General features: G+C 51.1%; 11 protein-coding genes and 1 non-coding gene across 12 annotated transcripts; 5 read left to right on the top strand and 7 right to left on the bottom strand.

Moving 5' to 3' along the window:
* The first annotated feature begins 253 nt into the window (after positions 1–253).
* Positions 254–1,593, top strand: CC77DRAFT_753011 (hypothetical protein). Its single transcript, XM_018533101.1, has 3 exons — positions 254–806; positions 863–1,372; positions 1,430–1,593. Exons 1-3 carry the CDS (start codon positions 731–733, stop codon positions 1,573–1,575), a joined length of 732 nt encoding a protein of 243 aa, XP_018387313.1. The 5' UTR covers positions 254–730; the 3' UTR covers positions 1,576–1,593.
* On the bottom strand, positions 1,427–2,398 carry CC77DRAFT_753346 (NUDIX domain-containing protein). The gene has a single exon (XM_018533104.1). The coding sequence runs from the start codon at positions 2,146–2,148 to the stop codon at positions 1,612–1,614; it is 537 nt and encodes a 178-aa protein (XP_018387312.1). The 5' UTR covers positions 2,149–2,398; the 3' UTR covers positions 1,427–1,611.
* Positions 2,399–3,023: 625 nt separating this feature from the next.
* On the bottom strand, positions 3,024–4,122 carry CC77DRAFT_753099 (hypothetical protein). The gene is made up of 2 exons (XM_018533103.1): positions 3,955–4,122; positions 3,024–3,898 (listed from the first exon to the last, which is right to left on the bottom strand). Exon 2 carries the CDS (start codon positions 3,890–3,892, stop codon positions 3,050–3,052), a length of 843 nt encoding a protein of 280 aa, XP_018387311.1. The 5' UTR covers positions 3,893–3,898; positions 3,955–4,122; the 3' UTR covers positions 3,024–3,049.
* On the top strand, positions 3,889–5,419 carry CC77DRAFT_1048867 (hypothetical protein). The gene is made up of 2 exons (XM_018527557.1): positions 3,889–4,561; positions 4,633–5,419. Exons 1-2 carry the CDS (start codon positions 4,166–4,168, stop codon positions 4,978–4,980), a joined length of 744 nt encoding a protein of 247 aa, XP_018387310.1. The 5' UTR covers positions 3,889–4,165; the 3' UTR covers positions 4,981–5,419.
* On the bottom strand, positions 5,317–7,353 carry CC77DRAFT_932196 (multicopper oxidase; the record flags this gene model as incomplete). The annotated part of the gene is made up of 1 exon (XM_018534250.1): positions 5,317–7,353. One exon carries the CDS (start codon positions 7,351–7,353, stop codon positions 5,317–5,319), a length of 2,037 nt encoding a protein of 678 aa, XP_018387309.1.
* Positions 7,354–7,917: 564 nt separating this feature from the next.
* On the top strand, positions 7,918–9,328 carry CC77DRAFT_752966 (phosphoesterase-domain-containing protein). Its single transcript, XM_018533098.1, has 3 exons — positions 7,918–8,045; positions 8,098–8,677; positions 8,733–9,328. The coding sequence occupies exons 2-3, from the start codon at positions 8,113–8,115 to the stop codon at positions 9,296–9,298; spliced, it is 1,131 nt and encodes a 376-aa protein (XP_018387308.1). The 5' UTR covers positions 7,918–8,045; positions 8,098–8,112; the 3' UTR covers positions 9,299–9,328.
* Positions 9,134–10,816, bottom strand: CC77DRAFT_753061 (S-adenosyl-L-methionine-dependent methyltransferase). The gene is made up of 2 exons (XM_018533102.1): positions 10,300–10,816; positions 9,134–10,246 (listed from the first exon to the last, which is right to left on the bottom strand). The coding sequence occupies exons 1-2, from the start codon at positions 10,479–10,481 to the stop codon at positions 9,358–9,360; spliced, it is 1,071 nt and encodes a 356-aa protein (XP_018387307.1). The 5' UTR covers positions 10,482–10,816; the 3' UTR covers positions 9,134–9,357.
* Positions 10,817–10,918: 102 nt separating this feature from the next.
* Positions 10,919–13,380, top strand: CC77DRAFT_1018885 (hypothetical protein). The gene has a single exon (XM_018524716.1). The coding sequence runs from the start codon at positions 11,095–11,097 to the stop codon at positions 13,357–13,359; it is 2,265 nt and encodes a 754-aa protein (XP_018387306.1). The 5' UTR covers positions 10,919–11,094; the 3' UTR covers positions 13,360–13,380.
* A 2-nt stretch (positions 13,381–13,382) lies between these two features.
* CC77DRAFT_752970 (glycoside hydrolase family 62 protein) lies at positions 13,383–14,966 on the bottom strand. Its single transcript, XM_018533099.1, has one exon. The coding sequence runs from the start codon at positions 14,518–14,520 to the stop codon at positions 13,531–13,533; it is 990 nt and encodes a 329-aa protein (XP_018387305.1). The 5' UTR covers positions 14,521–14,966; the 3' UTR covers positions 13,383–13,530.
* A 2,408-nt stretch (positions 14,967–17,374) lies between these two features.
* CC77DRAFT_1007391 (hypothetical protein) lies at positions 17,375–17,785 on the bottom strand (the record flags this gene model as incomplete). The annotated part of the gene is made up of 1 exon (XM_018523474.1): positions 17,375–17,785. One exon carries the CDS (start codon positions 17,783–17,785, stop codon positions 17,375–17,377), a length of 411 nt encoding a protein of 136 aa, XP_018387304.1.
* A 364-nt stretch (positions 17,786–18,149) lies between these two features.
* Positions 18,150–18,248, top strand: CC77DRAFT_t34. The gene has a single exon. It is a non-coding gene; the product is annotated as a tRNA-Ser (tRNA).
* Positions 18,249–18,261: 13 nt separating this feature from the next.
* On the bottom strand, positions 18,262–19,931 carry CC77DRAFT_1018882 (hypothetical protein). Its single transcript, XM_018524715.1, has one exon. It carries the CDS (start codon positions 19,480–19,482, stop codon positions 18,523–18,525), a length of 960 nt encoding a protein of 319 aa, XP_018387303.1. The 5' UTR covers positions 19,483–19,931; the 3' UTR covers positions 18,262–18,522.
* Positions 19,932–24,497: the final 4,566 nt, after the last annotated feature.

Here is a 24,497-nt window from a genome sequence, read left to right as displayed (position 1 = left end):
ACCTCTTCGTCTTGCATTCTGCCGAGCAAAAGGCTAAGCCTTACACTAGAGCCAGTGATTGTAGGGATCAGTAGTACTATTGTTAGCTCTAACTGCCTGTTGAGTGCACATCGTTTTATCGAGGCGCACCTAGCCTTGTGAGTGTGCAGGTGGCCTGAAGCCACGAGGGGGGCTGAACTCCCCATTCGCCTAGGATGCAACAGCGGGAAGGTACTTGAGTAGCGCGGAAAGCGCAAGGCGGAAAGCTTTTAGTATGTCGCAGAATACGCCTGAACTCGGTCATGCACTTATGGAAATTACGCGAGGGTGTATGAAGCTTGAATCAGTATTGTTGTGAATGTTGTTGTATTCGACGCGACTGCCCGGGTGGGAAGGAGTTCCTGAGCTTCGGCCGCGGCTCGCTCGCTTGACGTCTCTGCCAGCTTGCACCCATGCGAGTACTCACCAATCTCGGAACTGCTGACAGACATTACAATCGTTCTGTACTGCTTTGTACAACGACTCCGTCATCACGAGACTACAGCGAGGTCGGATTAGCGACGATCCGCGCGCGAGAGAGCTTCAAGCCAACTAGCTTCAGATATTCCCCACACGGAACTACCGGTCGATTACAAATGACTGTGGAGAAGATAGCTCAAAGGGCGTAATGTCAATTGACCTCAAACATCTACTTTTTTTCATATCTATCCTCGTCTTGCTCGCAGCTATCGATCATCACAGTTAAGCAACAATGTCGTCGTCAAAGGTAATCCTGTTTGACCTCCCTAGCAGAGACGGCGCCGCGTGGTCGTTGAACCCATGGAAGAGTACGTTTTATTTTCAAGTTAACTATGGTACGTTGGAAACACTAACAAGCTTGCAGCTCGCATGATCTTGAACTACAAGAAGATTGACTACACGACCGAATGGGTGGAATATCCCGATCTCGCACCCAAGTTCAAATCCCTCGGCATTCCCCCGAATCCCAAGGACGCACATGGCTATTTCACCGACTACAGCAGTCCTGCTATCAAGCATGCAGACGGAACCTACCAAATGGACTCATGGCCCATTGCTCTCGAGCTCGAGAAGCAGCACCCGAGCCCTTCTTTACATTTCGACGATCCGATTGTTGTGAAGATCAGGGACCTCCAACCCAATTTAATGGATCCGCTCAGATCCCTAATTATCCCTCGGGTGCCAGTAGCATTCTTGAATAAGCCAAGTGCTGATTACTTCTACAAGACGAGGCAGGAGTTGTTCGGGAAGCCGCTGGAACAAGTAGAAAAGGATGCTAATGCTGAGGAGTGCTGGGAGAAGGCCAAAGCGCCAGCGAAGGAGATGGGTGATCTGCTGAGGAAGAACGGTGGCCCGTATTTCCTTGGTCAGACTGGTATGTGAAGACGACTTCAGTGGAAGATCTGAATTATGCATGCTAATCAGAAAGCAGTCTCCTATGCAGACTTCATTCTTGTGTCAATGATGCATTTCATCAAGCGCGTAAGCGAGGATCATTTCAAGAAGCTTATGTCTCTTGATGATGCCTTCCCAAAGCTCTTCGAGGCGAACAAGCAGTGGTTGGAGAGAGAAGATTAGTTCGTCCTTTGCACGTGACTTGGAGGATCAGTCGACTCAGTCTAGATTCCCAACAAGTACCTTGGCCTTGCGCAACACTTCTCGATCTGTCTCATAGAACAGCAACTCTTCAGCATCAGGATACGAGAACAAGCCTGTCTCAACCCCCTCTTCACCAGGCCCCTTTGTTTCACCAGCACTTTCATACATTATCGCAATATACCACCAAATAATCTTGACACCCTGACCCTCTCTCACGGTTCTGACAGTAACCATGAAAGGCTCCACTGAATTGTGTAACGTGCGCGGCACATCAGGAGCATCCGCTGCATCACCTACAACAGGCGTTCTAGCAACCATGTCCACAGGCAGGATATGACATCTATACCCAGTTTCCTCGTACACCTCGCGCAGTGCGGCCTCTCGATGCGCTTCTCCGACGTTTCGCCGTCCTTTCGGTAGTACCCACATATTTGATTGAGCGAGGTGGATGAGACAAATCTTCTGGCGAGTGGGATCGTGGGCAATGGCGCCGCAGCTCTCGATGAAGTTTTCCGAGGTATATTGGCGTGTCGGACAGGGCGATTGCGCCATGTTGTGTGTGTTTGAAGATACACCTGGTGTGGATGGTGAGAAAGTGAATCGTGGAGGTGCATGATCGACGCCTAAACTGTAGCTTGTTGGTAGTCGCGTCGGACCAATGAAATCATGGTCAGCGTAAGGATGCAAAGAACCTCGTATTCGGTGACTCCAATACTCTAGTACAAATTCTACTAGCAAATTGCCGCAAGTAGAAGGTCCGATAAGGCTAGCCTATGACTCCCAGCCTCGAGTAACCTACCTGTCGTGAGTAGGGCGTGGTGCTCTAAAACATGGAAATATCTCTAGACTTGGCTCGACATCGCTTCTTTGTACCACTTTCAACATGCCATCTACCCAGGATATCGTCATACGTCCAGTTCCCTTCGACCATCCAGATAGCGTTCAACTCCGTACCACCCAACAAGCCGAGATAACTGCTCAATGGGGTCCAGATTACTGTGATCTACCATCAGCTGCTGACGTTGCAGTCTTTCTTATTGCATATCACGACGGCAAACCAGTAGGATGCGGTGGCCTACGTCCTCTTTCTTCAGCTTCGGAAAATGCACGCAAGAGTTCCGCTGAGATAAAACGGATGTTTGTTGCCCCAGCATACCGGGGCCGATTGGGCGGGGATGACGGGGCACGCACTTCGGTTGCGCAGCTGATACTTGAACAGCTGGAAGGCGAATCACGTAAAAGAGGATTGCCGTGGTTGTTACTGGAGACAGGCGTCGATATGACAACGGCGAGGCGTTTTTATGAGAGATGCGGATTCGTCCAGCGGGGGATGTTTGGGAAATATTCGTTGGCTGAGGCGAGTGTTTGCTATGAAAAGTGGCTTGGTGGTTCTGTGTCGTGATTCTGGCCTGGCGGAGATGCTAATTTGGAGAGAAGAAAAATTGCTTCTTGCTTAAATGTGTTCTCCGCGAACAGACAATGGCAAATGGGTCCTCTCCAGAATATATACAAAATTGCCCACCTTTGGTCTGTGTGTTACCGCATCGTTGGTCCTCTCGTTCCGTACTTGCCAGTCATTGTCCTCAATCTCGCGCTTCTCTACTAGATGCCACAGATCAGCTGGATGTGGGAAAGCTACATCTTGGGGTATCACGTCCTTTGCGGACGCATCCAGGAAATAGAAACGATCGCTTGAATAAGACAGAGCGATCCAGCGCGCCCCAGGTTTTGTCACGAGCGCTAAATTCACAGCCATGACGACCAAAGGATGAATAAGTTCCGGAGACTTGGCGGGATCCAAATGGAGGGATTCATAGGATCGAACTGCTAGCGGATACGGTGAAGGAACAAGGACGTCGTCTGCACAGGCAATGGAGTCGGATGTTGACTTGTCAACTATAACCGAATAGGTAGCGCGCTTGCATACGCGCATCACAGACTTGTAGTCGAGCAGATCTACAGCATCCCAGCGCATGCACGCGACATTGGCCCTCGGATCCTGGTAGATCTCCTGTTCGCGGATCTTGCCAACCTCAATGGCAACTTCCGAATAGTCCAAGTTGTGTATCTGTTGTGGGCTGTCTACATGAGCGCGCAAATGGTAGGATAGTAGCGAGGTGCCGCAACCTATGTGGACAAGTTGGGGCTTGGGCGTGGGTGTAGCGTCTAAAGAATCGACAATGTAGGGATCCAGGACATTGGGAGCCTCGAGCCATTCAAAAGGATCCGTGTTGGAAGCGAAGCGAAGGTTCCAGTAGGCTTGCGATCCGAACGAGGGCGGTTGCTTAGAAGGCATTGCGACCTGGGACACACTGGCGTCAATACTACTCTGCGATTAGTCGTCGTCTCTCCACTAACAGATCGAAGGTGAGTTGCAGCCGAAGCGCGTGTACACGCGCGATATGAGTGAAAAGGGGCTTGTTGCCGTGAGGAAAGAAGTGAGGAGAGGCGATGATGCCCAAACGATTAATTGTAGGTATGCGCCGGCCCGAGCTTTCTCCGGCACCTGAAGATCTTCATCCCACGGTTCTGCGGACTCCCGAGACGACGAGCATCACCACCCACAGCCATGGCCACCCTCCAATCGATACCGCGCTTCCTTCTTCCCCGGGGCCCGCTGCTCCTGCGACCTCAAGCACGCGCCTTCCTCCCACTGCCCTCACCCACCAGTGTCCGCCATGCCTCCATTACCCCCAAGGGCCTGTCAGAAGAGTTCCGGAGACGGCGAGAAGCACAGCAGCAGAGGGGAGCGCCCGTAATACCGCAGCCCGACAAGTACCGACCGCCGTCACACAGCAAGCGAGCCCCGAACCGGAATCTGGAGAACAAGATCTATGGCGCGCCCGTATCGGAAGAAGACAAGAAGCGCATGGCATCCAAGAAATACCCCAATATGATGAGTCCAGAGGGCACCTTCTCGCATTGGTTCCTCCACAATCGGGCAATTCATCTGTGGATCACAATGGTAGTGCTCCCTCTAATACCCCGCCTCATTGTCCAAACGTCCCCCCAGGCTAACCCCACTTTGTTCAACAGGGCATACTCGTCTCCCTCGCCATAGCCGCATGGTACATGGACTTCATCTCCAAGACCGTCTTCGGCCACTTGCTTCCTACACGCAAAGACTTTGTCCGCCACCCCTTCGAATCCACCTCGCGCTTCATTGAAGTCTACAAGATGCACATGGCGCAGACGTCGCAGCAGTACCAGCAGCAGAGGCTGCAGAAGGCCGAAGAGGTTGAGAAGAGGAAGCAGTTCCGATTGGAGAGAAAGAGGGAGGCCGAGGAGAGGGGTGAGGAATATGTTGAGGACCCAAGGTATTACGTTGGTGAGGATGGTATCAGGAGGAGGAGGGTGAAGAAGTGGTTTGGCATCTGGGAGTGAGGTTGTCTTTGGGCAAATCATTCGATCACTGAAAAGCACACCAGCGACAGGTGTAGTGGCGAAGATTGGACCGTATCGTATTCGAGGACAGTGTAGGATATGAGTCATGAGCGACAACAAGTCGTAGGACCGTGATGACAGGAGAAGTCAACAACCCAATGTTCGAGCCCCAACTTCATTTTCGAAATGTGGGCTATCGTTGTAACGAGACGTGTACATGGAAGTATGTATATTAGAGATTTTGATCTCATCTATCAACAGGAATGAGAAATCAGGCACATCTCCTAGCAGTTCAGCAACAATAATGCTGCGCATTCCAAAGAGATGCCTAGACTGCTACGATAATCTATCAATCCCACCTCTCCTTTCTTCTTCCCTCCTGCCAACCCAGACATCATCATCTGGCGCCATACCCCTCTCTACTCCTTCCAGCCCACACAACCCATCAACTTCCTCAGGTACCTTCCAACCCCTCATCTCTTGCGTCCTAGTGGCAAACACCATCATCAAGCCAGCCTCGGTATGCCAGCCTATATGGCAATGAAACGCCCACATTCCTGGATTATCCGCCACAAATGATATCAACAGCCACCCGTATGCTTCTACACTTGCCGTATCCCTCCGCAGCGGATTAGTCAGATTGAGATGACTTCCAACATAGTCGGGTTCGAGAAGGGAAGAAGGTGGATACCCGTGTCCCTGAGCGAGGACGAAGAACTTGTAGCCATGGAGATGGAAGGGGTGGTTTCCGTCGTCTAGATTCTGTATTAGGATCGTTATGGTCCGCGTCGATTGCGTCTGATAAATGAGTTGGTGCAAAGGGTCAAACGTGTCCGTGTCTAGAATTCTTTCGTGAACACTCGACTCGACGGTCCGTGTCGAAAGCATGGTGTTTAGGATCGGCGAGGTAGCATTTGTGCGAAAAGAACTATCGTTCAAATAACCTCGCGAGAGTCTCCAATCCCCGATCTGGAACGAGGAGCGGAGGTAGAGGGCGTATTGAGTATCAATCTCCGGTGGTGCTATTGCGATGACAGGCTCCAGAGTCGAAGTGTTCAGGTCCCGACATTCGACATCGATAATCTCAGGCCAATCCTTGCTCTTTGGTACAAGCTCCTTCGTTCCATTATCCGTTGTAGGATAGTATAGTATACCCCTAACTTCTTCTTGCAATTCCGGCTCTTCATACGCAAAACAGTGCGTCACCATCCTTGCACGCATCCAATACGCCTCTTTGTTCCCGTCCTCACTGGGTGGAGTGAGGACTATACTGTACCGCTGCGCAGGGTTGATGTTCAGCCGATGAACTGATTGAGGGTACACATCCGTGCCATCTACTTCTGTGACCTGGAACTCATGTTCGTCAATTTGCAAGGCAAATTCTGCAAAAGCCCCAACGTTGATAATGCGAAGTCGTGTATTGCTCGTGCGCGACAAGCTAAACAAAGCATTGCTAATGCCAGATGATGAACAGTTTCGATTCGGTAAACCGGCGCAGTCTCGCACGTTTCGTCCGTTGATCAGGGCAGATGGGGGAACAGGCTCATCGTTTTCACTGCCGGGGGAGAGGTACTGCATAAGTAGGTCGGAGGAAAGGTCGTAGTAGAAGTCCGACAGTAGAACTACGCGGTCCTGTTCATACGGTACCTTTTGCAATTCCATCTTCTCTTCTCCGTCCTGGGCGTGTATGATGAGCGGTCCCACGAGTCCATCTGACGCTTGCATGCTAACGTGCGAGTGATACCAGTACGTTCCCGTTTGCCCCGTTACATTGAACCGGTATGTGAATGAATGGCCTGGGGCAATCGGACACTGCGTGACTCCCACTGTTCCGTCCATCCAGTTTGTGCCGTTCTGGTAGAGACCGTGCCAGTGGATAGATGTGGCATTGGTGGCTTGGTTGCGGACATGGACAACAAGCTCATCGCCTTCGTTGCACTCGATCAGAGGCCCAGGAAAGGTGCCATTGATGAGTATCATAGGGCGATACACTCCGTCAGGATTGAGAATGTGGTCGGTTACCTCCCAAGTATACTCCCGGGTCGTAGGTGGAGCGTTAAAATCCCATCCTGAAGAGAGTATGTAGTCTTCTTCCGGTCGAAGTCTTGCAAGACTAGAGGTAGTGGATGGCGAATCAGTGTGCTCGCTGCCGGTTAGTCCTCGGTGCACCAAGACGATAATTGTGGAAATGAGGAGAAAAGCAACGGTGGTGACTCTGATCCATGGCCGCCGAGGTTTGTGGTGCTGTGCGGTTTCGTGCTTATCGGTCCAGCGCGGTCCCCGATCATCTTCTGTGTGTTCGCTATCGTCGTCGGTAGATGCATGTAGCAAGCCAACTTGCTCCTCGGGCTCACGTGCGTTCGAATTAGACATGTCTCTCATGCCAAAGCTTTGGTCTCGGCCCATCGCGGCTAGCTTCCACAGTCCTTCATCAATTTCCGGCCAGTCTCATAAGAGCGTTACACAGTGTTCGTGTAGCTGTAATCTCTTCGATGTTTGATGTCACTGCCCTCAAATCCCTGATCGTCCCTGTAAGTTGGTGGCAACCGTCACTACCTGTCATCTCATCCAGGGAGCCTGTGAATGCCATCGCCACCATCAGAACAGCCGCTGCACGAGTGCAGGAGATCATCCCGCCACGCCGCTTTATCTGCAGCGTGGTCATGTCCTGCGTCCGCGGGTCGTGCCATCAATCAACGCAGATTTGCCGAGTTCGACCTTGCCCAGGGTGTGTGTCCAATCAACTTCGCACGTTGATCTCGCGAACCCATCCAAAGCTTGTCCACCTTCCCGAAAAGCTTAACCTCCCGCGTTCAGTGCATCGATGTGCGAAGTACCTGTTCCAATAGTGTGCACATGTGCGATACACATACCGCAATTGGTGGGAATGTGGCAGCTTTGCTGCAATTAGTTTTCACGAGGTGTCCAGACCCTTTAGATACTAGCAAAAGCGGCATCCCATGACCCTGACAGATGGGATGAAAAGCCCGCTGGCAGATGGCATGCGTGTCTACCTGCTGTCATTTCATTTGGGCGTCTCTTTGTTCTTGCTGTGACGTTCTTTGGTAAGAAGGCATCGAAAAAGTGCATCACCACCAAGACTAACTGGATTGTCAGCGTGGTTAAACCATCATGATTACTTCCTTCGTTTTATCACTAGCATTGCTAGCGAACCTCAGCCCAGTACATGCTATAGTCAAAGGCAAGGCATTCGACCGCATTGCCATAATATGGCTTGAAAACACCGACTACGACCTCGCAGCAGGGGATCCGAACCTAGCATGGCTCGCAAAGAAAGGCATCAGCCTTACGAACTACTTTGCTGTAACCCACCCCTCTATGCCCAACTACGCCGCATCGATATCGGGTGACTACTATGGCATCAACCACGACGACATGGTTGCGATTCCCTCCAACGTATCCACATTGGTAGACCTCCTCGAAGACAAAGGTGTGAGCTGGGGCGAGTACCAAGAAGACATGCCGTCGGTTGGCTTCCAAGGAAAATCCTACACGAACCCTAAAACTGGAGCCAACATGTACGTCCGCAAGCATAACCCAGCCGTGCTGTACGATTCGGTAGCGCAGAAGACGGACAGATTGGCCAAGACGAAGCCTCTGACCATGTTCAAGCAAGACATGGACAAGAACCAATTGCCGCAGTGGATGTTCGTTACACCCAACATGACAAGCGATGGTGAGTATCCCCAAAGCACGGTATATTCATTCGGAAACATACTCACGGTGTACAGGACACGACACTACCGTGACTGTAGCAGGAACTTGGACGCGGAAATTCCTCGAACCCCTCCTCACCAACAAGAACTTCATGAACAACACACTTGTCATGGTAACTTTCGACGAGAACCACACCTACGGCAAACAGAACCGCGTCGTAAGCATCCTTCTCGGAGATGCCGTTCCTGCTAATCTGGTCGGTACCACGGATAATGCCTATTACAACCATTACAGCGAGATCTCTACTGTACAAGCGAATTGGGGCTTGCACACACTAGGCCGTTGGGACGTAGGTGCTAACGTGTTCAAATTCGTAGCTGCAAAGACTGGCGATACTGTGCGAGCATGGTCTGGGAAGGTTCCCTTCAGCAATATGTACTTCAATGCGTCCTACGCTGGAAAGTTGAGCAACAAGAATACGTCGGTTCCTTGGCCTGTACCGAACACCAATGCGGTATTTGCGGGAAGGAGTGTGTTGCCAGCTATTGCGGATACGTGGGGGAAGCAGGTCGGACAATCTGCGTATACGACTGCTTTGGAGATTCCAGACGGCATGCATCCAGAGGCCGAATTCAAGTAAGGATTTGACAAGCATTGGCCATTGGACTGTAAATTTCCTCTTCAATCTTATAATCAATATTATACTGCCCATCGTCTGCGCGTCTCTGATTTTACCTCGTCCATACTCCGAGCATTCCGACGCAACACAGCTCCAACGACTTGTATCCTGCACACATCCGCGTAGGCACCCTTTCCAATCTCTTCTGGCCACATGTCTGGATGCAGGATTGTGTACTCAGCAAGCTCCACACCTTCTACTTGTTGGAGCTTCTCTAAGAAAGCATCGCGGCCAGGGTCGGCCATGGGCATGGCGACGCCCGTATATACCACAATGACACCAGTCGAGGATAGGATTTTCACCCCTTCCTCCACGATACGCAAGGATATATCTAGGCCGAATCCAGCACCACCATCTGCGTATATGGGCAGGTCCTTACCGTCGGTGCTGGATGCGATGTAGGGCGGATTACTCACGATGAGATCGACGCCGTAGTGCTTCATTTCCTCAGGTACGGTTGCATAGAGGTTTGACTCGGAAAAGCCAACCTTCACACCAGCCAGCTGTGCATTGACATCGCCCAGGCTCAGCGCACGTGGATTCAGGTCCAGTCCTAATGTCTTTGCCTGAGGATATGTCCTTGCCATATGTATCGCCCCTGCGCCCGACCCGCAGCAGACATCTATAATGCTACTAGGTGCTTGTGGAAGATGTCGTGTTATATTTTGCAGGAATGAAACGAAGAGGTATGTGTCAGGTCCGAAGAAGACGGAATCTGAGGATGCAGGGAAGGACGAGTGGATGTAATAGGGTGACGCGGCACCAATTTCGTAATTCGGGAGGTTGGGAAGGTAGAAGTTGGATACGCGGATAGTGGAGCGGTAGCCCCCATCATCACTTTGAGTGATTATGGAGGCTTTGTGGAGGTTTTCGAATACATCGTCAGGTATTATTGATCGTAGAGCTTCCCTGTCAGGTTGTTAGCATGGCAAGGTGAAAGAAAGACAACATGTATATCGTACCTGGTACACGGTAGATTCCATCCAAAGAAATCATACGCGTTCTGGGCATCTTCTGTCGAAACATTGGAACGTCTCTTATTTACCACCCTGGCCTGTGTCTCTGGAGAAGGACATAAAAAGACATACTTCTCCTTGGCCAGGTGCTTAGTGAGAGCCTGGTAGGCAGTCGTGATTTCAGTCATGGTTGAAGAAGTGGTACAAGTCTAGCTCCGCGGGTGGCTTCATTGCGCAACGCTTTCTGAGACACAGCCAGCAGATGCAGCTGTCAAGGCACATGATACCAAGAGTTGCTTGAGCCGCGGAACAAACGTAGGGGTCAGTGTGACGTTGTTGTTAGTAATGACAGGTCGGTTAGAGGCACCGCGTATGTCGTGCTCGAGCCTTGGTGTCCACAATTGGAAGCTGGCCAGATGTACAATACCGGTCAATGCAAAGAGCCGTCCCTTTTGCCTATAGTGTGCTGCGCCGCTTGCGTTGCAACCAACAAAATGATGTCGCGAAAGTGTTAGGTCCCACTTGTACGGATCCTGCGAACTGTGGGGTACGCTTGGCCTAGCTGCAAGCGGTTTAGTCTCAGATCTCGTCATGGATCGCCTTCAGGGCGATGACATGGACAGTCCAGGTACTGACCATGTACGTATTCATCGTCAGCATGATTCACTGCGTATACTCACATGGGTGTGGCTACTTTGCCACAACTGCGCTAACAACAGTCAAAACAGCTGCGCTCCCCAATGGCTGAGCGACGGAATGTAGTTCGGTGTGCGCTAAACGAACATTACGATTCCTCTCAGCATGTTCATTCTACAAACAACCACAGCGATACTAATCGCGTTCCTTGCACTTGTCGCGTATAACGAAGTTCGAAATCGTCTCGCCAAAGGCCGGTCAAGAAGGAAAGATCTCGAAACTCCAGGCAGTCCAACGATACCCACTACCAACGACGTCAAACCACCGCCGCAAGATGCGAACTTGGAAAAGGACCATGTTCTCGAAACAACCCGGCTGAGCAATGAAGAGCTAGAGAGATACAAGCAAATCTACTACAAACTACACCGTCTCGAGAATCACCCTGAGATTTTGCCAGAGTGCAACGAGCTCCTTCTCAGTCTACTCTCTTCAACAATCGTGGATGCAGTCAAGGAACCAGGAAATGGCATTCTGTCCGTTAAGAGATTCTCACGTGAATCATTAGATGAATTTCTCAAAGCCAAAGATGTCGACGTCACCAACCGGTGGGAGGAGTATCTTTCGCGCCGAAGAGCTGGTGGATCCCGAGAGATGTTTGCCGACAAGGAGGAGGCAAAGTGGTGGCTCAAGCAAGCAGCGCCAGTCAAATACGTTGATGGTGCGTGGCTCGGACACATCAACAAGATCACCACACCATTCCAGTACCGTCAGATTACCAAGAACGCATGGCAGGTCATGTCCGAAGAGCTTGGCGACGGCGACCTTGCAAAGAACCATGTACATGTGTATCGACAATTGATGAACGACATCGACGCTGGTCTTCCTGCTGCTGACTCGGAGGACTTTATCAATCCTCGCCATGGATTAACAGAAACGCGATGCTGGAAAGCTGCCATGGCGCAGCTTACCATCTCCCTGTTCTCTCACGATTTTCTTCCCGAGACTTTGGGCTTCAACATGGCTTATGAAAGCCTGCCACTCCACTTGTTGAAGACCGTCAAGGAGCTTCGCGAACTTCGGCTGAATCCGTACTATTTCGAACTCCACATATCTATCGACAATGCCGATTCTGGTCATGCTGCTATGGCAATGGCTGCAGTTACCAACTACATTGAGATGGTAGCTGAGAAGGAAGGAGAGGAAGCTGCGCATGTCGCGTGGAGACGCGTGCAGGCTGGCTACATCCTCGCTGAGGGCTTGCCCACTACCCCAGAAAGTCCGTCACTGAAGGTCCAGGCTGAAGAGCCTTTTCCTCGTAACAATACTGAGGCGGCGCTAATCGAAATCTTTGCTGCAAAAAGCTTTGTCGCCCACAAGATCCATTGCAACAGTCGCCTGAAGATTGGTCGCCGTTCTTTAGTGGATTGGCTAGAGCCGAATGCTTTCAAAGATGCACAGTGGCAAAGAGAGTTCCTACAGGACCTTGGCAATTGCAGACCTTGGGTAATCAAGGGTAGCAGTGGAAGGAGTAGATTAGTGACAGAGTTGTCCTGGGAAGGCAAGATGTTTGGAAGTTTCACCGAGAAGGAGGTGGAAATCGTAAAAGCGTGGATAGACGAACTTGGCTTGCCTATTCAGAGCCCAGAGTCAGATCCAAACGCATATTTTGAGTTCACAGGACGGTCTTTTAGTCCTCTAGTGGAACCGATGACACGGCATCTGGACATCCTTGTCGACTACCCAGTCCTTGCGACGCCTGAGCCGGACACTCCTTTCAAGAACACCAACGCCAACGATCTGAACATCGATGATGCACCGACTCTTGATCTCAGTAGGCTCAACATCTCTAATTTCCTCCCTTTGTGGTTCACATCACCTACTCTACTCGAAACGCTCCCTGCCGTACCTGTCCGAGCTGCCGACGAATTCGGCTCTGCCATCGTACGCGTACTTCGCGCTCAGACTGGATTCAGTGCTGAAGGCCCCGGTGTAGCCGGCATGGACGAAGTTCACCGTACTGACGACGGTCAAGCTATTGGCCTGATTGAAGTTGGCCTGGAAATGTGCCGTAGCGCAGGCATGAGGATACCCTCGAGCTTGGAGGAGGCAGTCGCTATGGGCAATGATGAATCAGTTTCGTTCTCGCAGTGGATGGTTTGGATGGGTATGCGATGGCTGACCCACCAGGATCTACTCGTGGGTATGACCTGGGCATTCATGGAGGTGCATGAAGCAATTGCCAGAGGTCAGGGAGACATGGCGTTGTTGTGTGAGGAGAGTCGGTGCGTGCTGCAGGAAATCGTCATCAGGGAGAGAACAGGCTTGGATATCTGCAAAGAAGAGATATTCCAGGACCAGAAACGTAAGCAGGAGTTTTGCACGGGACTTTGCATAGCGAGAAGAGCGATTCAAGCATGTTTCACGAAGTAGCAATCATAGATAGAAATAGGGATCTAAAGATGCCCTGTAAATTCATTTGTTGCTAAAAGAGACCCTCTGGGTCAAAGGAAAAGAAGAGAAATCAAACTGGCCATCTATATACATCGTCCAGCTCAAATGTATGTACAACGAAAGACTTTTAGCAAGTCAAGTAGTCCCACTCTACTTCTTGAGGGTGAGGAGACCGGGCCTGTAGGGGAGACGGTCGTAGTCACCACCGGAGTTGGGGTTGCGGCCCTGGTACAACAACTGCAGGTTGCAAGGGTCGACAGTCATGGTCTGGTCGTTGGTAACCTTGACCAAGTCACCGTGAGAGATGTCGTTGGTCCAGGTAGCACCGCTGTTGGCCTTGCCGGCGAAGGGGTTGCTCTCGGTAGCAGCGTTGGGGGTCCAGTTGCCGCCGAGGCTGGAGGCAGTGAAAGAGCGGAAGTAACGTCCCTGAGAACCAACAGCCTCAACAATCATGAGGTACTTGGCGGTGGTTCCTCCCTTGACGGTGTAGACCTGGACAGCCTCGAAGAGGTTGTTGGTGCTGTCGCTCATGACGACGGTGGAGGCGGTGCCGAAGTCGCCTGGGAAGTTGCCAATGGGCATGCTAGCACGGTAGATCTTGCCGTTGTCACCCGCGAAGAACAGGTACATGTTCTTGTCGTCACCGATAACGGTCTGGTCAATTGGGCCAGTGCTTGAGCCAGTAATCTTGCCGGAGAAGAGAGGCTTAGCCGCGCTCCAACCGTTGGCGTTGGTAGGGTCGGAGGAAGTCTTGTAGGAGAAAGCGGTAGCTCCCCACTGGTAGGCGATAACCCAGGTGTTCTTGGGCTTGAAGAAGAAGAGGGTAGGGGCGACGAGACCCTGGCTCATGGCGTTCTGGGGAGCAGATGCCAACTCGTTGAAGTTGGAGACGAGACCGAAGTTCATGGAGCCGTAGTTGCTGCCAGTGTCGTGGTTGGTGGCGTAGACGAGGTGCTTGCCGTTAACCATCTGGGTGGTGAAGTCCTTGAGGTTGGCCCATCCTGCCTTGGGCTGAGCAAGCGCGTTGGAAGAAGTCCACTTGTAGCTGGTGGGAAGCTGGCAGCTCTGGGCTGAAGCAGTCGATGCCAAGAAGGCGATCGCAGCAGCGGGAAGGCTGAGGTCGGTAGGAGTGAAACGCATGGTTGCTGATGTGAGGGATAGGAAGCTTGTGTTGTTTGGAAGAGAAGCTTGGCTGTGTGGAGTGAGGCCTTAAAGAGGGCTATCGACAGGATACTTATATGTTCATACCAGCATCAGAACTACCAACCATACTTGCAAGGCACTGTCACACCGTCTCCACTCCATGAACCACCTCATTGTCTCGACCGTTCACATTGGCCTCGGTACCATAGCTCATCCTAGCACTGGAAATTGATCGTCCATGCCATGCGGCCGTTTGGGGCCTGGTATATTGTTCCGTTGTTGTGGGTATATTAATGACATGATGTTTCAAGGGATTTTGCGTACCTGCACGGACAGCAATTCTCCGTAATGCGGGGAGTGCCCGGCAAAGGGTTACTTTGCCGCGCATGAAGCCCGGTTGGGGAAGACGCGCCAAGTCGTGGTGGGTATATGCTTAAATCCTATGCAGGCTTGTGCGGCAACTAATGGTTTGATCGCTGAGGCTTGGTAGCTTTATTTCAACGTCAATTCATCCTTTGCTGTAGGCAGAGCGATTGCATCTGGTAGACTTTTTGTTTCAACAATTCGTTGTGACGGCAGGGTGGACTGACGCGTTGATTGCTGGAAACAAAATCTCGGCGGTATTCCCTGAAATGCGAGTGGTAGTGAGCTTTGTGATACAGAAACTCCCACCGGGTGTTTACCAGAACCCACCATTTCGGCCCTTTAAGGTTTAGTGCCCGCCATGTTCGTATGTCAAAACGCTTTGAAACACCCGGTGGCCGGATTCTAGAAGCAGGGTCGACAGGAGCGACAGTGGCGCAAATGTGTTAGCGGTGGGAATGCCAGTGTTTGGAACGATCGCGGGTAGCCAGACGGGATCTTAGCGAGGTTGAAGTTGGCATTGCTTATGCTGCGGCGCATTGATACTCATCGTGGCGAGATTGCTACTACGTCAACGGTAGTGGATCTCTGTTTCGTTTCTCGTCTGCGTCGCACAGTGGAAGACATCAACCGGTTCTGCACCGCCTTCGAGTCGGTGAGCGATCGGAAGCAGTTGGTCTTGATCGCGCATAGACCATGAAGCCCAATGTCCGACTGTATGTTCTAGATGGACAGGACATGGTCGCCGAGTAGACCTACCACGAATTCCTACCGCAATTCATCCAAGATTCGTATGGAGACAAGGCGGTAGGGTCGGTTTCTCAGTCGACTCGTGGAAATTCTCTGCCCGTTGATATGAAGAGTGGCGGTAGGGGCGCCACCGAGCACTGTTCGCAGCCAAGTCAACTAAGACCGTTGCCGAGCAGCCAAAGTTGACCAGCTGCTCCAGGTGACCTACTCGAAATGGTCTAGTAGTGAAGGTTGCAAGCGTGGCGCAATATCCAAGTGAGGAATCGAATCTGGTATAGATTGGACAGATTGAATCTCCAACTCAGTACAGGCACACAGAGTAAGCCTTCCGATGGTTTAGAGGGATTGCTTACATGTGAAGATATCTCCACGTAAACAGGTAGCGCTCGCTTGTACGAAAAAGGAACAGAGTCGATCATATGAGCCAGGATTCCTTCCGAACCCACTGTACCCCATACCAAGCCTCGTAAAGCTCGATAGCATACTGGGCGCCCAAGACACTAAACATCCCCCAAGACTGCCGAAAACGTTCCCAAGACGGATAGTGGCACGGATCAGGCACATACGAGCCCCATGGGGTAGTAAAAAACGTTGTTTGCGGTGTATGTGTTGTCCATCTAATCTGGCTTCTGTTCAGGCAGAGACGAGTCTTACAGCCGTTTAAGCTTTCTCGTGCGCCGTGTAACTTCTTCTGATAATCAACTTGTGCAAGCGCCGGCTATTGAGTTCTTCTTAAGGTCAGCGATAAATCCTACACGCGGGGTTCAGAGAGAGTGGCGTGTCGGATAATGTTCAAAAGCGCCAGCATGTTAGTCCAGAGTACCAATGTCTGAGGGGGATCTGGCTGCTGTAAGGCTGAGCTGACCTGCCAATGACCGAAACCTCCACTATGCAGATCGTAGAGTGCAAACCTCAAGGTTCAAGTGTTGCTGCACCGCTAAACAAGAATATTGTGGTTTAGGTGAAAAGCACATGTGTTGGAGATGATGACGTTGTGTTGTTGGCGAGCCGAGAGCTTACTCAGCCACTGCCCATTTGGTATTACATATTCTTCACGCAATTAGTAGTATAACTCATCTTGATCTCACACTCTTGCGCTACGAGTTGTGGCTCTGCTAGATTCTTGGATGAACGACACAGATCACAAACCTTGATCGACATGGCTGTAGCATTCTACGCATGTATAACGGATGACTGTATTGCAGGCATCACAAGATAATCAATTTAGCCATATGGCACCCCTCTCTCTTCGCCAGCTTCTCTTGCCTATAGTAACTCTACCATGTCTTTAGAACGAAACACTCGAAATGTACCATTATGGCCTAAACTATGCATCTCCACTGAGAACGACAGAATGCACCTGTCCAGTACTCAAAGCTTCTCCAGGACGCTTTGAAATTTCTACGTACCTCAAAGCCTGGTGTTTTCGATCCGCAGGTGCTTTAGGGGATACTGCACTGCCATAGACGTCGTCCGTGTGGAGCTATATCTTAATCGAAGTGCCAACCAAGCGCTATGCTTCCACGCGATCCCGAAATCGTTGAAGTTGATCGTGTTTATACTACAGATTTGTGAGTGGGGAAAAACAGGTAAGCATGGAAATACGTACTTTTGTTGATCATTTGATTTATGTCCCATTGAGATTTCGGCGGCTACCGAAGCACTTGCTTGTGCATCACCTTGACACTCTCCGGTAGCCATCCCGCATCTTGTACATCGCATTGAAATCCTGACCTGATCAAAGATATACGCCATCGTCTGCCTCTGGCGCCGACGCATCACCATTCCTTTGCTCTTCCGCTGCCGTACCATTTGTCGCCGTAGTCGCATGACCGTTCACCGCAGCACCATCAACCTTCTCCTCTTCCCTCGGTCTCCACGGTAGACCCCTCACGTCCTTGACCTCGTTCTTGATTGCCTCCCTCCTCTCCTCGAACCTCTTTATAACCTGCTTGTTCTCCATAAGTGCCTCGTAGCAGTCGCGGTCATCATTCTCGCGCGCAAACTCCTCGAGCTGCTTGTTGCTGGACTCAAGATGGGTGAGTTGGTTGGTAAGCTCGGAGTATTTGGCGTAGAGCGATTCGACAGAGAGGTCTTCAAGCGCCTTGGAAAAGCGCGTGAAGGTGATCGGAGCGGCGTCGGCGGACATGCTTGTACCGTGTTCTACGTGTGTCGCGTCGAGTGAGAATACTTTTGTGTTCGGCAATAGAGCCAGAGATGCGCAGTGAGTCGTGAAGTTGAGAGTACGCGAGGCTCAGTGTTGGGTGGAGTTGTGGCGGAAATCAGTAAGCAAGACGCGTCGGAGAGCTTGAGGTTGGTGGGGTAGCTTGACAGCTTACCCCGCCATCATCACGCATATAACGACAGACTGGTGCCTAGAATGCCTCCACTGACACGATCGCGCACGGGGAGTCGAAGGATCTCATCTTGATCGCTGCTGTTTGCTCATGCTCCAGAGATCTTATCGCGAATATATTGCAGCAATTTGGTGGATAGTTAAAATAGCAACCTCTGGCACTTTGGCGGAGTGGTTAACGCGCTGGCCTGCTAGTCCTTCACCGGAAAGTTAGCCAGTTCCTTCGGGAGCGTGTGTTCGAATCACACAGGTGTCGCACGAACCAATCTTTTTGCCAACGTGGACAACTTGAGGTCACACATTCCAGAACCTATGACAACCTTTTTGCCGTCCTCGGCTACCCGTGTCATGTATGCGGAACTATTCAGAGTCTCTTGTTTTTGCGATATCTCCTATGCATTTGCTCCTTTTTGGTATGATATGACATGTGGGGCGGGATCCACAAGCGGCTTGCCTGCATGGTAGAGAATGTTTAACATATAGTTTGTCTGAGTGTCCAGTGCTTTGGTGCTACTGCTACTACCGCTAAACTATCTTCCAGGGTTCATACCAGGCATCAGATCTGGCTTGTCAAGAACCATACCCCGGAGCAAGATCCACTGCCTCAAACCCTCCCAGTCCTCGCCCTCTTCATCACCTCGCCTCCACACTTCCTTGAAACCCCACGCACAGGCTATGCGGTCCAAGGCCGCTCGCTCGTCCTCTCTCAGATATCGATCAAGCAGTGGAACACCAGGTCGCCAGACAACTCGGTCGTGGTGATCGTTGTATGTCGTCAGGGCCACGAATCCGAGCGTTCCCGTACACATAACATACGTGCTCATGCCCATGAAAGCGTATAGCTTAAAAGTCCAAGGGTCGATAAAGCCGCTGTATACGGATAGTTCCTGGGCGATCATGTAGAGAGCAAGTGGGGTGATAGCCGTCAAGATACCGGGCAACCCCAGCTTTGTGACTATGCGGTGCCGCCGCCACGCAGGAGCGCGATAACTGTGGTCAACAACATCCAGGGCTAAAGAAAGATCTTTCGCGTCGATTGCCGCGGTGAGCGCTGCGTCGGCGAGATCGGCTGGAATAGCCTGCTTTGCTGACTTGGGAGAGGGTCGTGAGAACTTGGGAGGCGAAGAACCTTCGACGGGGACTGGTTTGTTCGCGTAGAGGTAGAGCGCTTCTGGGATGGTCTTGGGTCGGGCAAGGAGTCGCTGTATGTGGATGTATATCGCGAGGATGTTTGGTGATAGGAAGACCTTCTCGTGCTTGAGAAGGCCCTCCGCGAGCTTCGAGAGATACGATGGCGAGGGTAACGCATCCAGTCCAAAAAGCTTCGAACTTTTTTTCGCTTCCGTCTTTGCCTCCTCTTCACCACCCAATCCAGAGAGTATAGCCCCAGCACTACTTTGCCTTATATGCGCCTGCGTCGCTTGAGGCTGTCTTAAACGTATCGCTATTGCTTCTTGTGCAATGTAGCTCAATCCCTCAAATGCTTCCATTATGACCGCCTCCTGCTCGACTTTGGGTGAATTGTATATCTCTTGTATCCGAGCCTCTACTTGGGCGAGTTTGCTCTTCAACGACACTATTCTCTCCGAATATTGTCGCACGCCATCGTCGCTAGTGTCTACCACTGCTGCCTTCCGGCTTGTCGTCGTAATGTTTCGTGGACGGGCTGCAGACGTATTGCGATATGCATTCGGGGTTGACGCGGTTTGTCGTCGTATCGAAGGCGCTCGGAATGATGTGGATAGGAAAGTCCGGCGACTCCCAGGCTGTTGTAGTATATAGTTGCACAGTTGGCACACCGACCGCGACTGAGCGCGCACTGGCATGCTGCCGGGCTTCATTGCGCTTGTTGAATTGGCTGTGGTTTGGCAGTCGATGTCGCGATTCAATGTTCGATGATGCCTCTCGTGCAGCAGTCGACAAGTGTGGAACGGGTTTAGTGCGGCTCGGCATAATTTCTCCACCGACTAAAGATGGGATTGAGGAAAACAACCTGCACTATGTATCTTGCCAGATGTCTTCGTGGAATATGAGGATACCGCCAATTCCCCTGGAACTTCTTCTGGAGTATACGAACGACGCCGTAGAGCGTGTTGTGTCTCCCCATGTCCACTACCACGAATACTGATCGTGATTCTCGACAGCCTGCGCTGCCCCGCGCTACATCGTCCAAGGGGAGCTTCGGTACAGTCTACTCTGCTACGTGTACATATAGAGATGACTTGCAGATCGCAGGTGGTGAACTGATACCTGTCGACTAGCCAAAGATTACACGCGCTCAATGTAGTATCGTACTTTTGAGTGTATACGAACACGCTCATCGTTCCGCTGATCGATTACTCACCCACAACAAATTTCTCATGTCAGTGTTATCTCTGGAACAGGTAGCATCATTCTGGTCTTTTGGAAGTATTGACGTCAACTCCTCGCTGATGGTTTGTGAGAACGGCTCCTTCCTTGCGTTTGCTCTTTCCGCTTGGAGCTGTGACGCGACGCGCGCACGTCCCACACTACAATACAACCTGAGCTTTCAGACCATCTTCTCTTCTCCATCTTCCTCGTGGCGGTTGAGGCCCGTCAGGGTGCTTTAGCTTGCTTTTGCACTTGAGAATCATCGTCGCTCTTAGCTGTAGCGCCTCTAGTACTGTGCTCTTTGTTGTAGCACGTCTAGAAGACTCTCTTACAACGGCCTAGGCAGCTCTTACTTGTCCCTGTGGCAGTACGGTCTTCCTAACGCCCTTGCATGGTTTTCGTTGGTCCTTGGGGCCCGAATCCGTTTTCTCTCTCTACTATCATGTCTTCTCATGCCATTCACCGAAAGGTCAGTGTCCACTACCCTCATTGGGTGCTATAGGTTTGGTTTGTGGTTTAACACCCATGAATCGACCGACCTGAGACCTCGCTGCATGACGCGAATGTATGCGCCACACTGCCCCGCCAATTGCAGCAGACTGAGCTTACACCTGCGAAAACGCTCGACCAATCTGATGATGGTCGCGCCTTTGACTGCAGCCTGCCGACAGCAGTGCTGCCTAGCAGCTGATTTAGCCAGCATAGACATGGTGCTTGCCAGCACATACTCGCAGCGTGAGCCTTTCGCGTTTTGAACCACAGTGGACAAGAGGGCTTTGACGATTCCTCCGAAATACTGCATTTCTCTTGTCGCACAACGTTAATGCCCCAGCATACGCTCGCTATCTCCCTGACATGAGCGCGAAGACTACACCGGGTCCACGCCAAGCTGCAAGCGTGTTTCGGGCGAACGACGACTACTCTGACGATGACGGCTTCACTGTAGGCAGTGACCTCGATGACTTCATACCTGAATCGTCACACGAAACCCCGACTCTGGTTTCAACGGTCGTAGAAGGAACAAAGCAAGAAGAAGGGATGAACTTGGCCAGGGACGATCGAGATCTGCGATTGAACTACGATAATCCACATCATGCGAGGAGATGCAGAGACCTTGATAGCGCAAAAGAGGAGTTAGATGATAGTGTGAACGTCGATCTCATTGCATATGAGAAAGACTGGGCACTCGCTGACTCGATCCGTAAGCGTCACATCGACAACATAGCACTTTTGCTAGAAAGGGGCGCCGATGCGAACTTTCAAATCATCGGTTTACCTCTGATATTCCATGCGGTCAAGCAGAAAGAACACGCACCTCAAATCATCCAACTTCTCTTAGATCATGGCGCTGACCTGGAAGCTACTTCTGGACCGACTGATGCGACCGGTAATGACGATATAAATGCTTTGCACTGGGCTGCTGGGAAAGGAATGATACACGCGGCTGATTTTTTAATCAGTAAAGGCGTCGACATCAGCAAACCCTGCTCGAGCGGGAAGACGCCTCTCATCCTTGCGGCAGAGAGAGGACATCTTGAAGTCGTCAAGCTGCTGCTTGCAAAGGGAGCAGGGCTGCATGAAAGATATGCGAACGGTGGTTCTGCTTTGATGTGGGCAGCGAGTCAAGGGCAGCTTGAGGTCGTTGATTATTTGCTGAACCAGGGATCTAGAGTCGATGATTGTAGTGAAGACGGGTTGAGTAAGTCACAATACTCAACAAGAAACAACGCACAGAAACTGACTCTAGCAGCCTGTCTATCCGTCGCCAGCATGTCAGGTCACCTAGCAATTGTAGAACTACTGATCAAGAAGGGCGCAAACATCAACGCACGGAGTATTTCGCCGGAAGACTGGACTCCGGCGGTTTTCGCGGCAGATGAGGGTCATACCGAAGTACTACAGGCCCTGCTGTCACATGGAGCAGATCCCAATGTCTTAACCAGTGATGGCGACACTATTCTCGAACTTGCTATGGAGAAAGGCCACCTGACCACTGCCAAGGTCCTCTTAGAAGCTGTTGGCGGACCCGGATACCCAAAGGATAGTGTTGCACTCCAGATAGCAACTGCACAATCCGAGACAACGGTAAAATCAATAATGAACACCGTCTCTATCATGTATCGGTATGTTGACTCCAGGTCTACCGGATCCGAGTGGCAAGGCTGGATTCCATGGGTCTTGGATCAAGGTGGCAAGCTTGTCAGATCACAGGCTATGATCAATATGCTACGCGCCGCACTGGCTTACGAGGATACTGAAATCACTGCACAGCTACTCAAATTAGGAGCGGATCCAAGTATGGTCTTCTCCACTGGATACACGCCACTCACTATCGCAATATCCAAGCACAACTTGAAACTCATTGAAACACTCCTCGAAGCAGGCGCCGATCCAGCTAAGCTCTCGAAAGATGCCACAGGCTGCGAACTTACGCCACTGCATCAAGCAATAATTGGTTGGGAGTATGGCCAGAAGAAAGGCACGTCTGTCGTGAAGATGCTGCTAGCGAGTGGTCGATGCAGAATAATGGACGGACAGAATGCTCAGTCCAGCGCTTTCGCCCGTGTAGTACGCAAATTTGACAGTTGCGACGACGAAATCGTCCTAGAGGCCGCAGACATAGCCCGCCAAATGCTTGATTTCACGAACGTAAACGAAGATCGATCCGAGGATGGGTCTACTCTAATGCACGTTGCTGTCTATTACAAGCAGAAGGGCTTGATAGATCAACTTCGACGAGTAGGGGCCAATATTAACGCCAAGGACAACGATGGCCATACACCTTTTCTTATTGCATGCAAGAGTAATGTTGAGCTGGTCAACTTCTTGGCTACGCGCTGTGCAGATGTATCGGACACGAACAACCGCGGCTATGGAGCTCTGCAAATCGCCGCTGCTCATGGTAAAATTGAAGTGATCGAGTTCCTCCTTGGTCTGAATGTTGATGATGAAGAACCACTGATGGACATCAACTCCTGCGATCCCGCCGGTTATACGCCTTTCATCGTCGCGATATTGGCGGGCAATGAAGATGCAGCATTGTATCTGCTCGAACGAGGAGCGTACCCCTCATCTTTTACGCACGACAATGGAAGATGTGCGCTACATTACGCAGCAGGCAAGAGTATGCTGCGTGTACTCGAGAAGATTTTACCACGCCGCTCCATGGGTGGCATCGACAGACAAGACAACAAAGGTTACACACCTCTTGCACTCGCTTGCATGGCACCTTCTCCAACCAGTGTATCCCTCTTGCTATCCCTTTTCTCATATCAACCTGGCGTGGATGTTAACATTGTCAACCCCATAACAGGCGACAGTGCTCTACACATCGCGCTTAAACGACCTCTGCACATGTCGCCCATGGACGCCAGATACGGCCACCCAGCTCTCGATCTGCTCCACTATATATATACCGATATCGCAGTCCGCGACGCCAATGGCCGTACACCACTTCATCTCGCAGCCGAGTTTCATAATTTCTCTGCAGCAAAACTCCTCTTATCCAGGGGTGTATCACTACACTGCGAAGACAAGAAGGGACGAACGCCACTGTGTCTGTGTTCAAATCCTGAAATCGCACAAGCGCTCATCACTCATGGTGCGGATGTCAACCACGGTGATGAAGACGGGTGGACACCATTGCACTACGCTGTATCGAGGTGCTGGGTCAAGACTTTTGCGGTGCTGAGACAAGCGGGGGCTGATATGGAAACTAGGACACGAGATGATGGTCTGAGTGTGAAGGAACGATTGGACAAGTTCGGTACGTGGGACGATTGGGTGAATGCAGAAATTGATTATGTATGTGACGATGCACAAAGGGAGAAAACGAGGGAAGCCGAGATGGAGGCTGAATTTGAGTGACGGAGAATATGTGTCAGTTGTAATTTAGTGCTAGAGCAGCCTTCAAGCGTCTGTCTTATGAACTCATGCGATATAGAAACCCGCAAGTACAGTTTGAAAGTGATTGACCTTGACATTAGCACATGTAATCCTTGTAGAGTCATGTTAATGTATCTATACCTACTTGAACCACTTCACCACCAGTCTCTGGGCTTCGTCAATTTTCAATGCATAAACATGTGCACACAGATTCAAAGGGTGTATAAGCCTCGCAGGGCAATCGTTGCTTGGTATCTACCCCATCGCC

This window comes from Alternaria alternata (assembly GCF_001642055.1).
Source record: "Alternaria alternata strain SRC1lrK2f unplaced genomic scaffold CC77scaffold_7, whole genome shotgun sequence".
Classification (NCBI taxonomy): Eukaryota; Fungi; Ascomycota; class Dothideomycetes; order Pleosporales; family Pleosporaceae; genus Alternaria; species Alternaria alternata.
The sequence above is the reverse complement of the archived record's forward strand: the minus strand, read 5'-3'. Positions and strand labels throughout refer to the sequence as shown.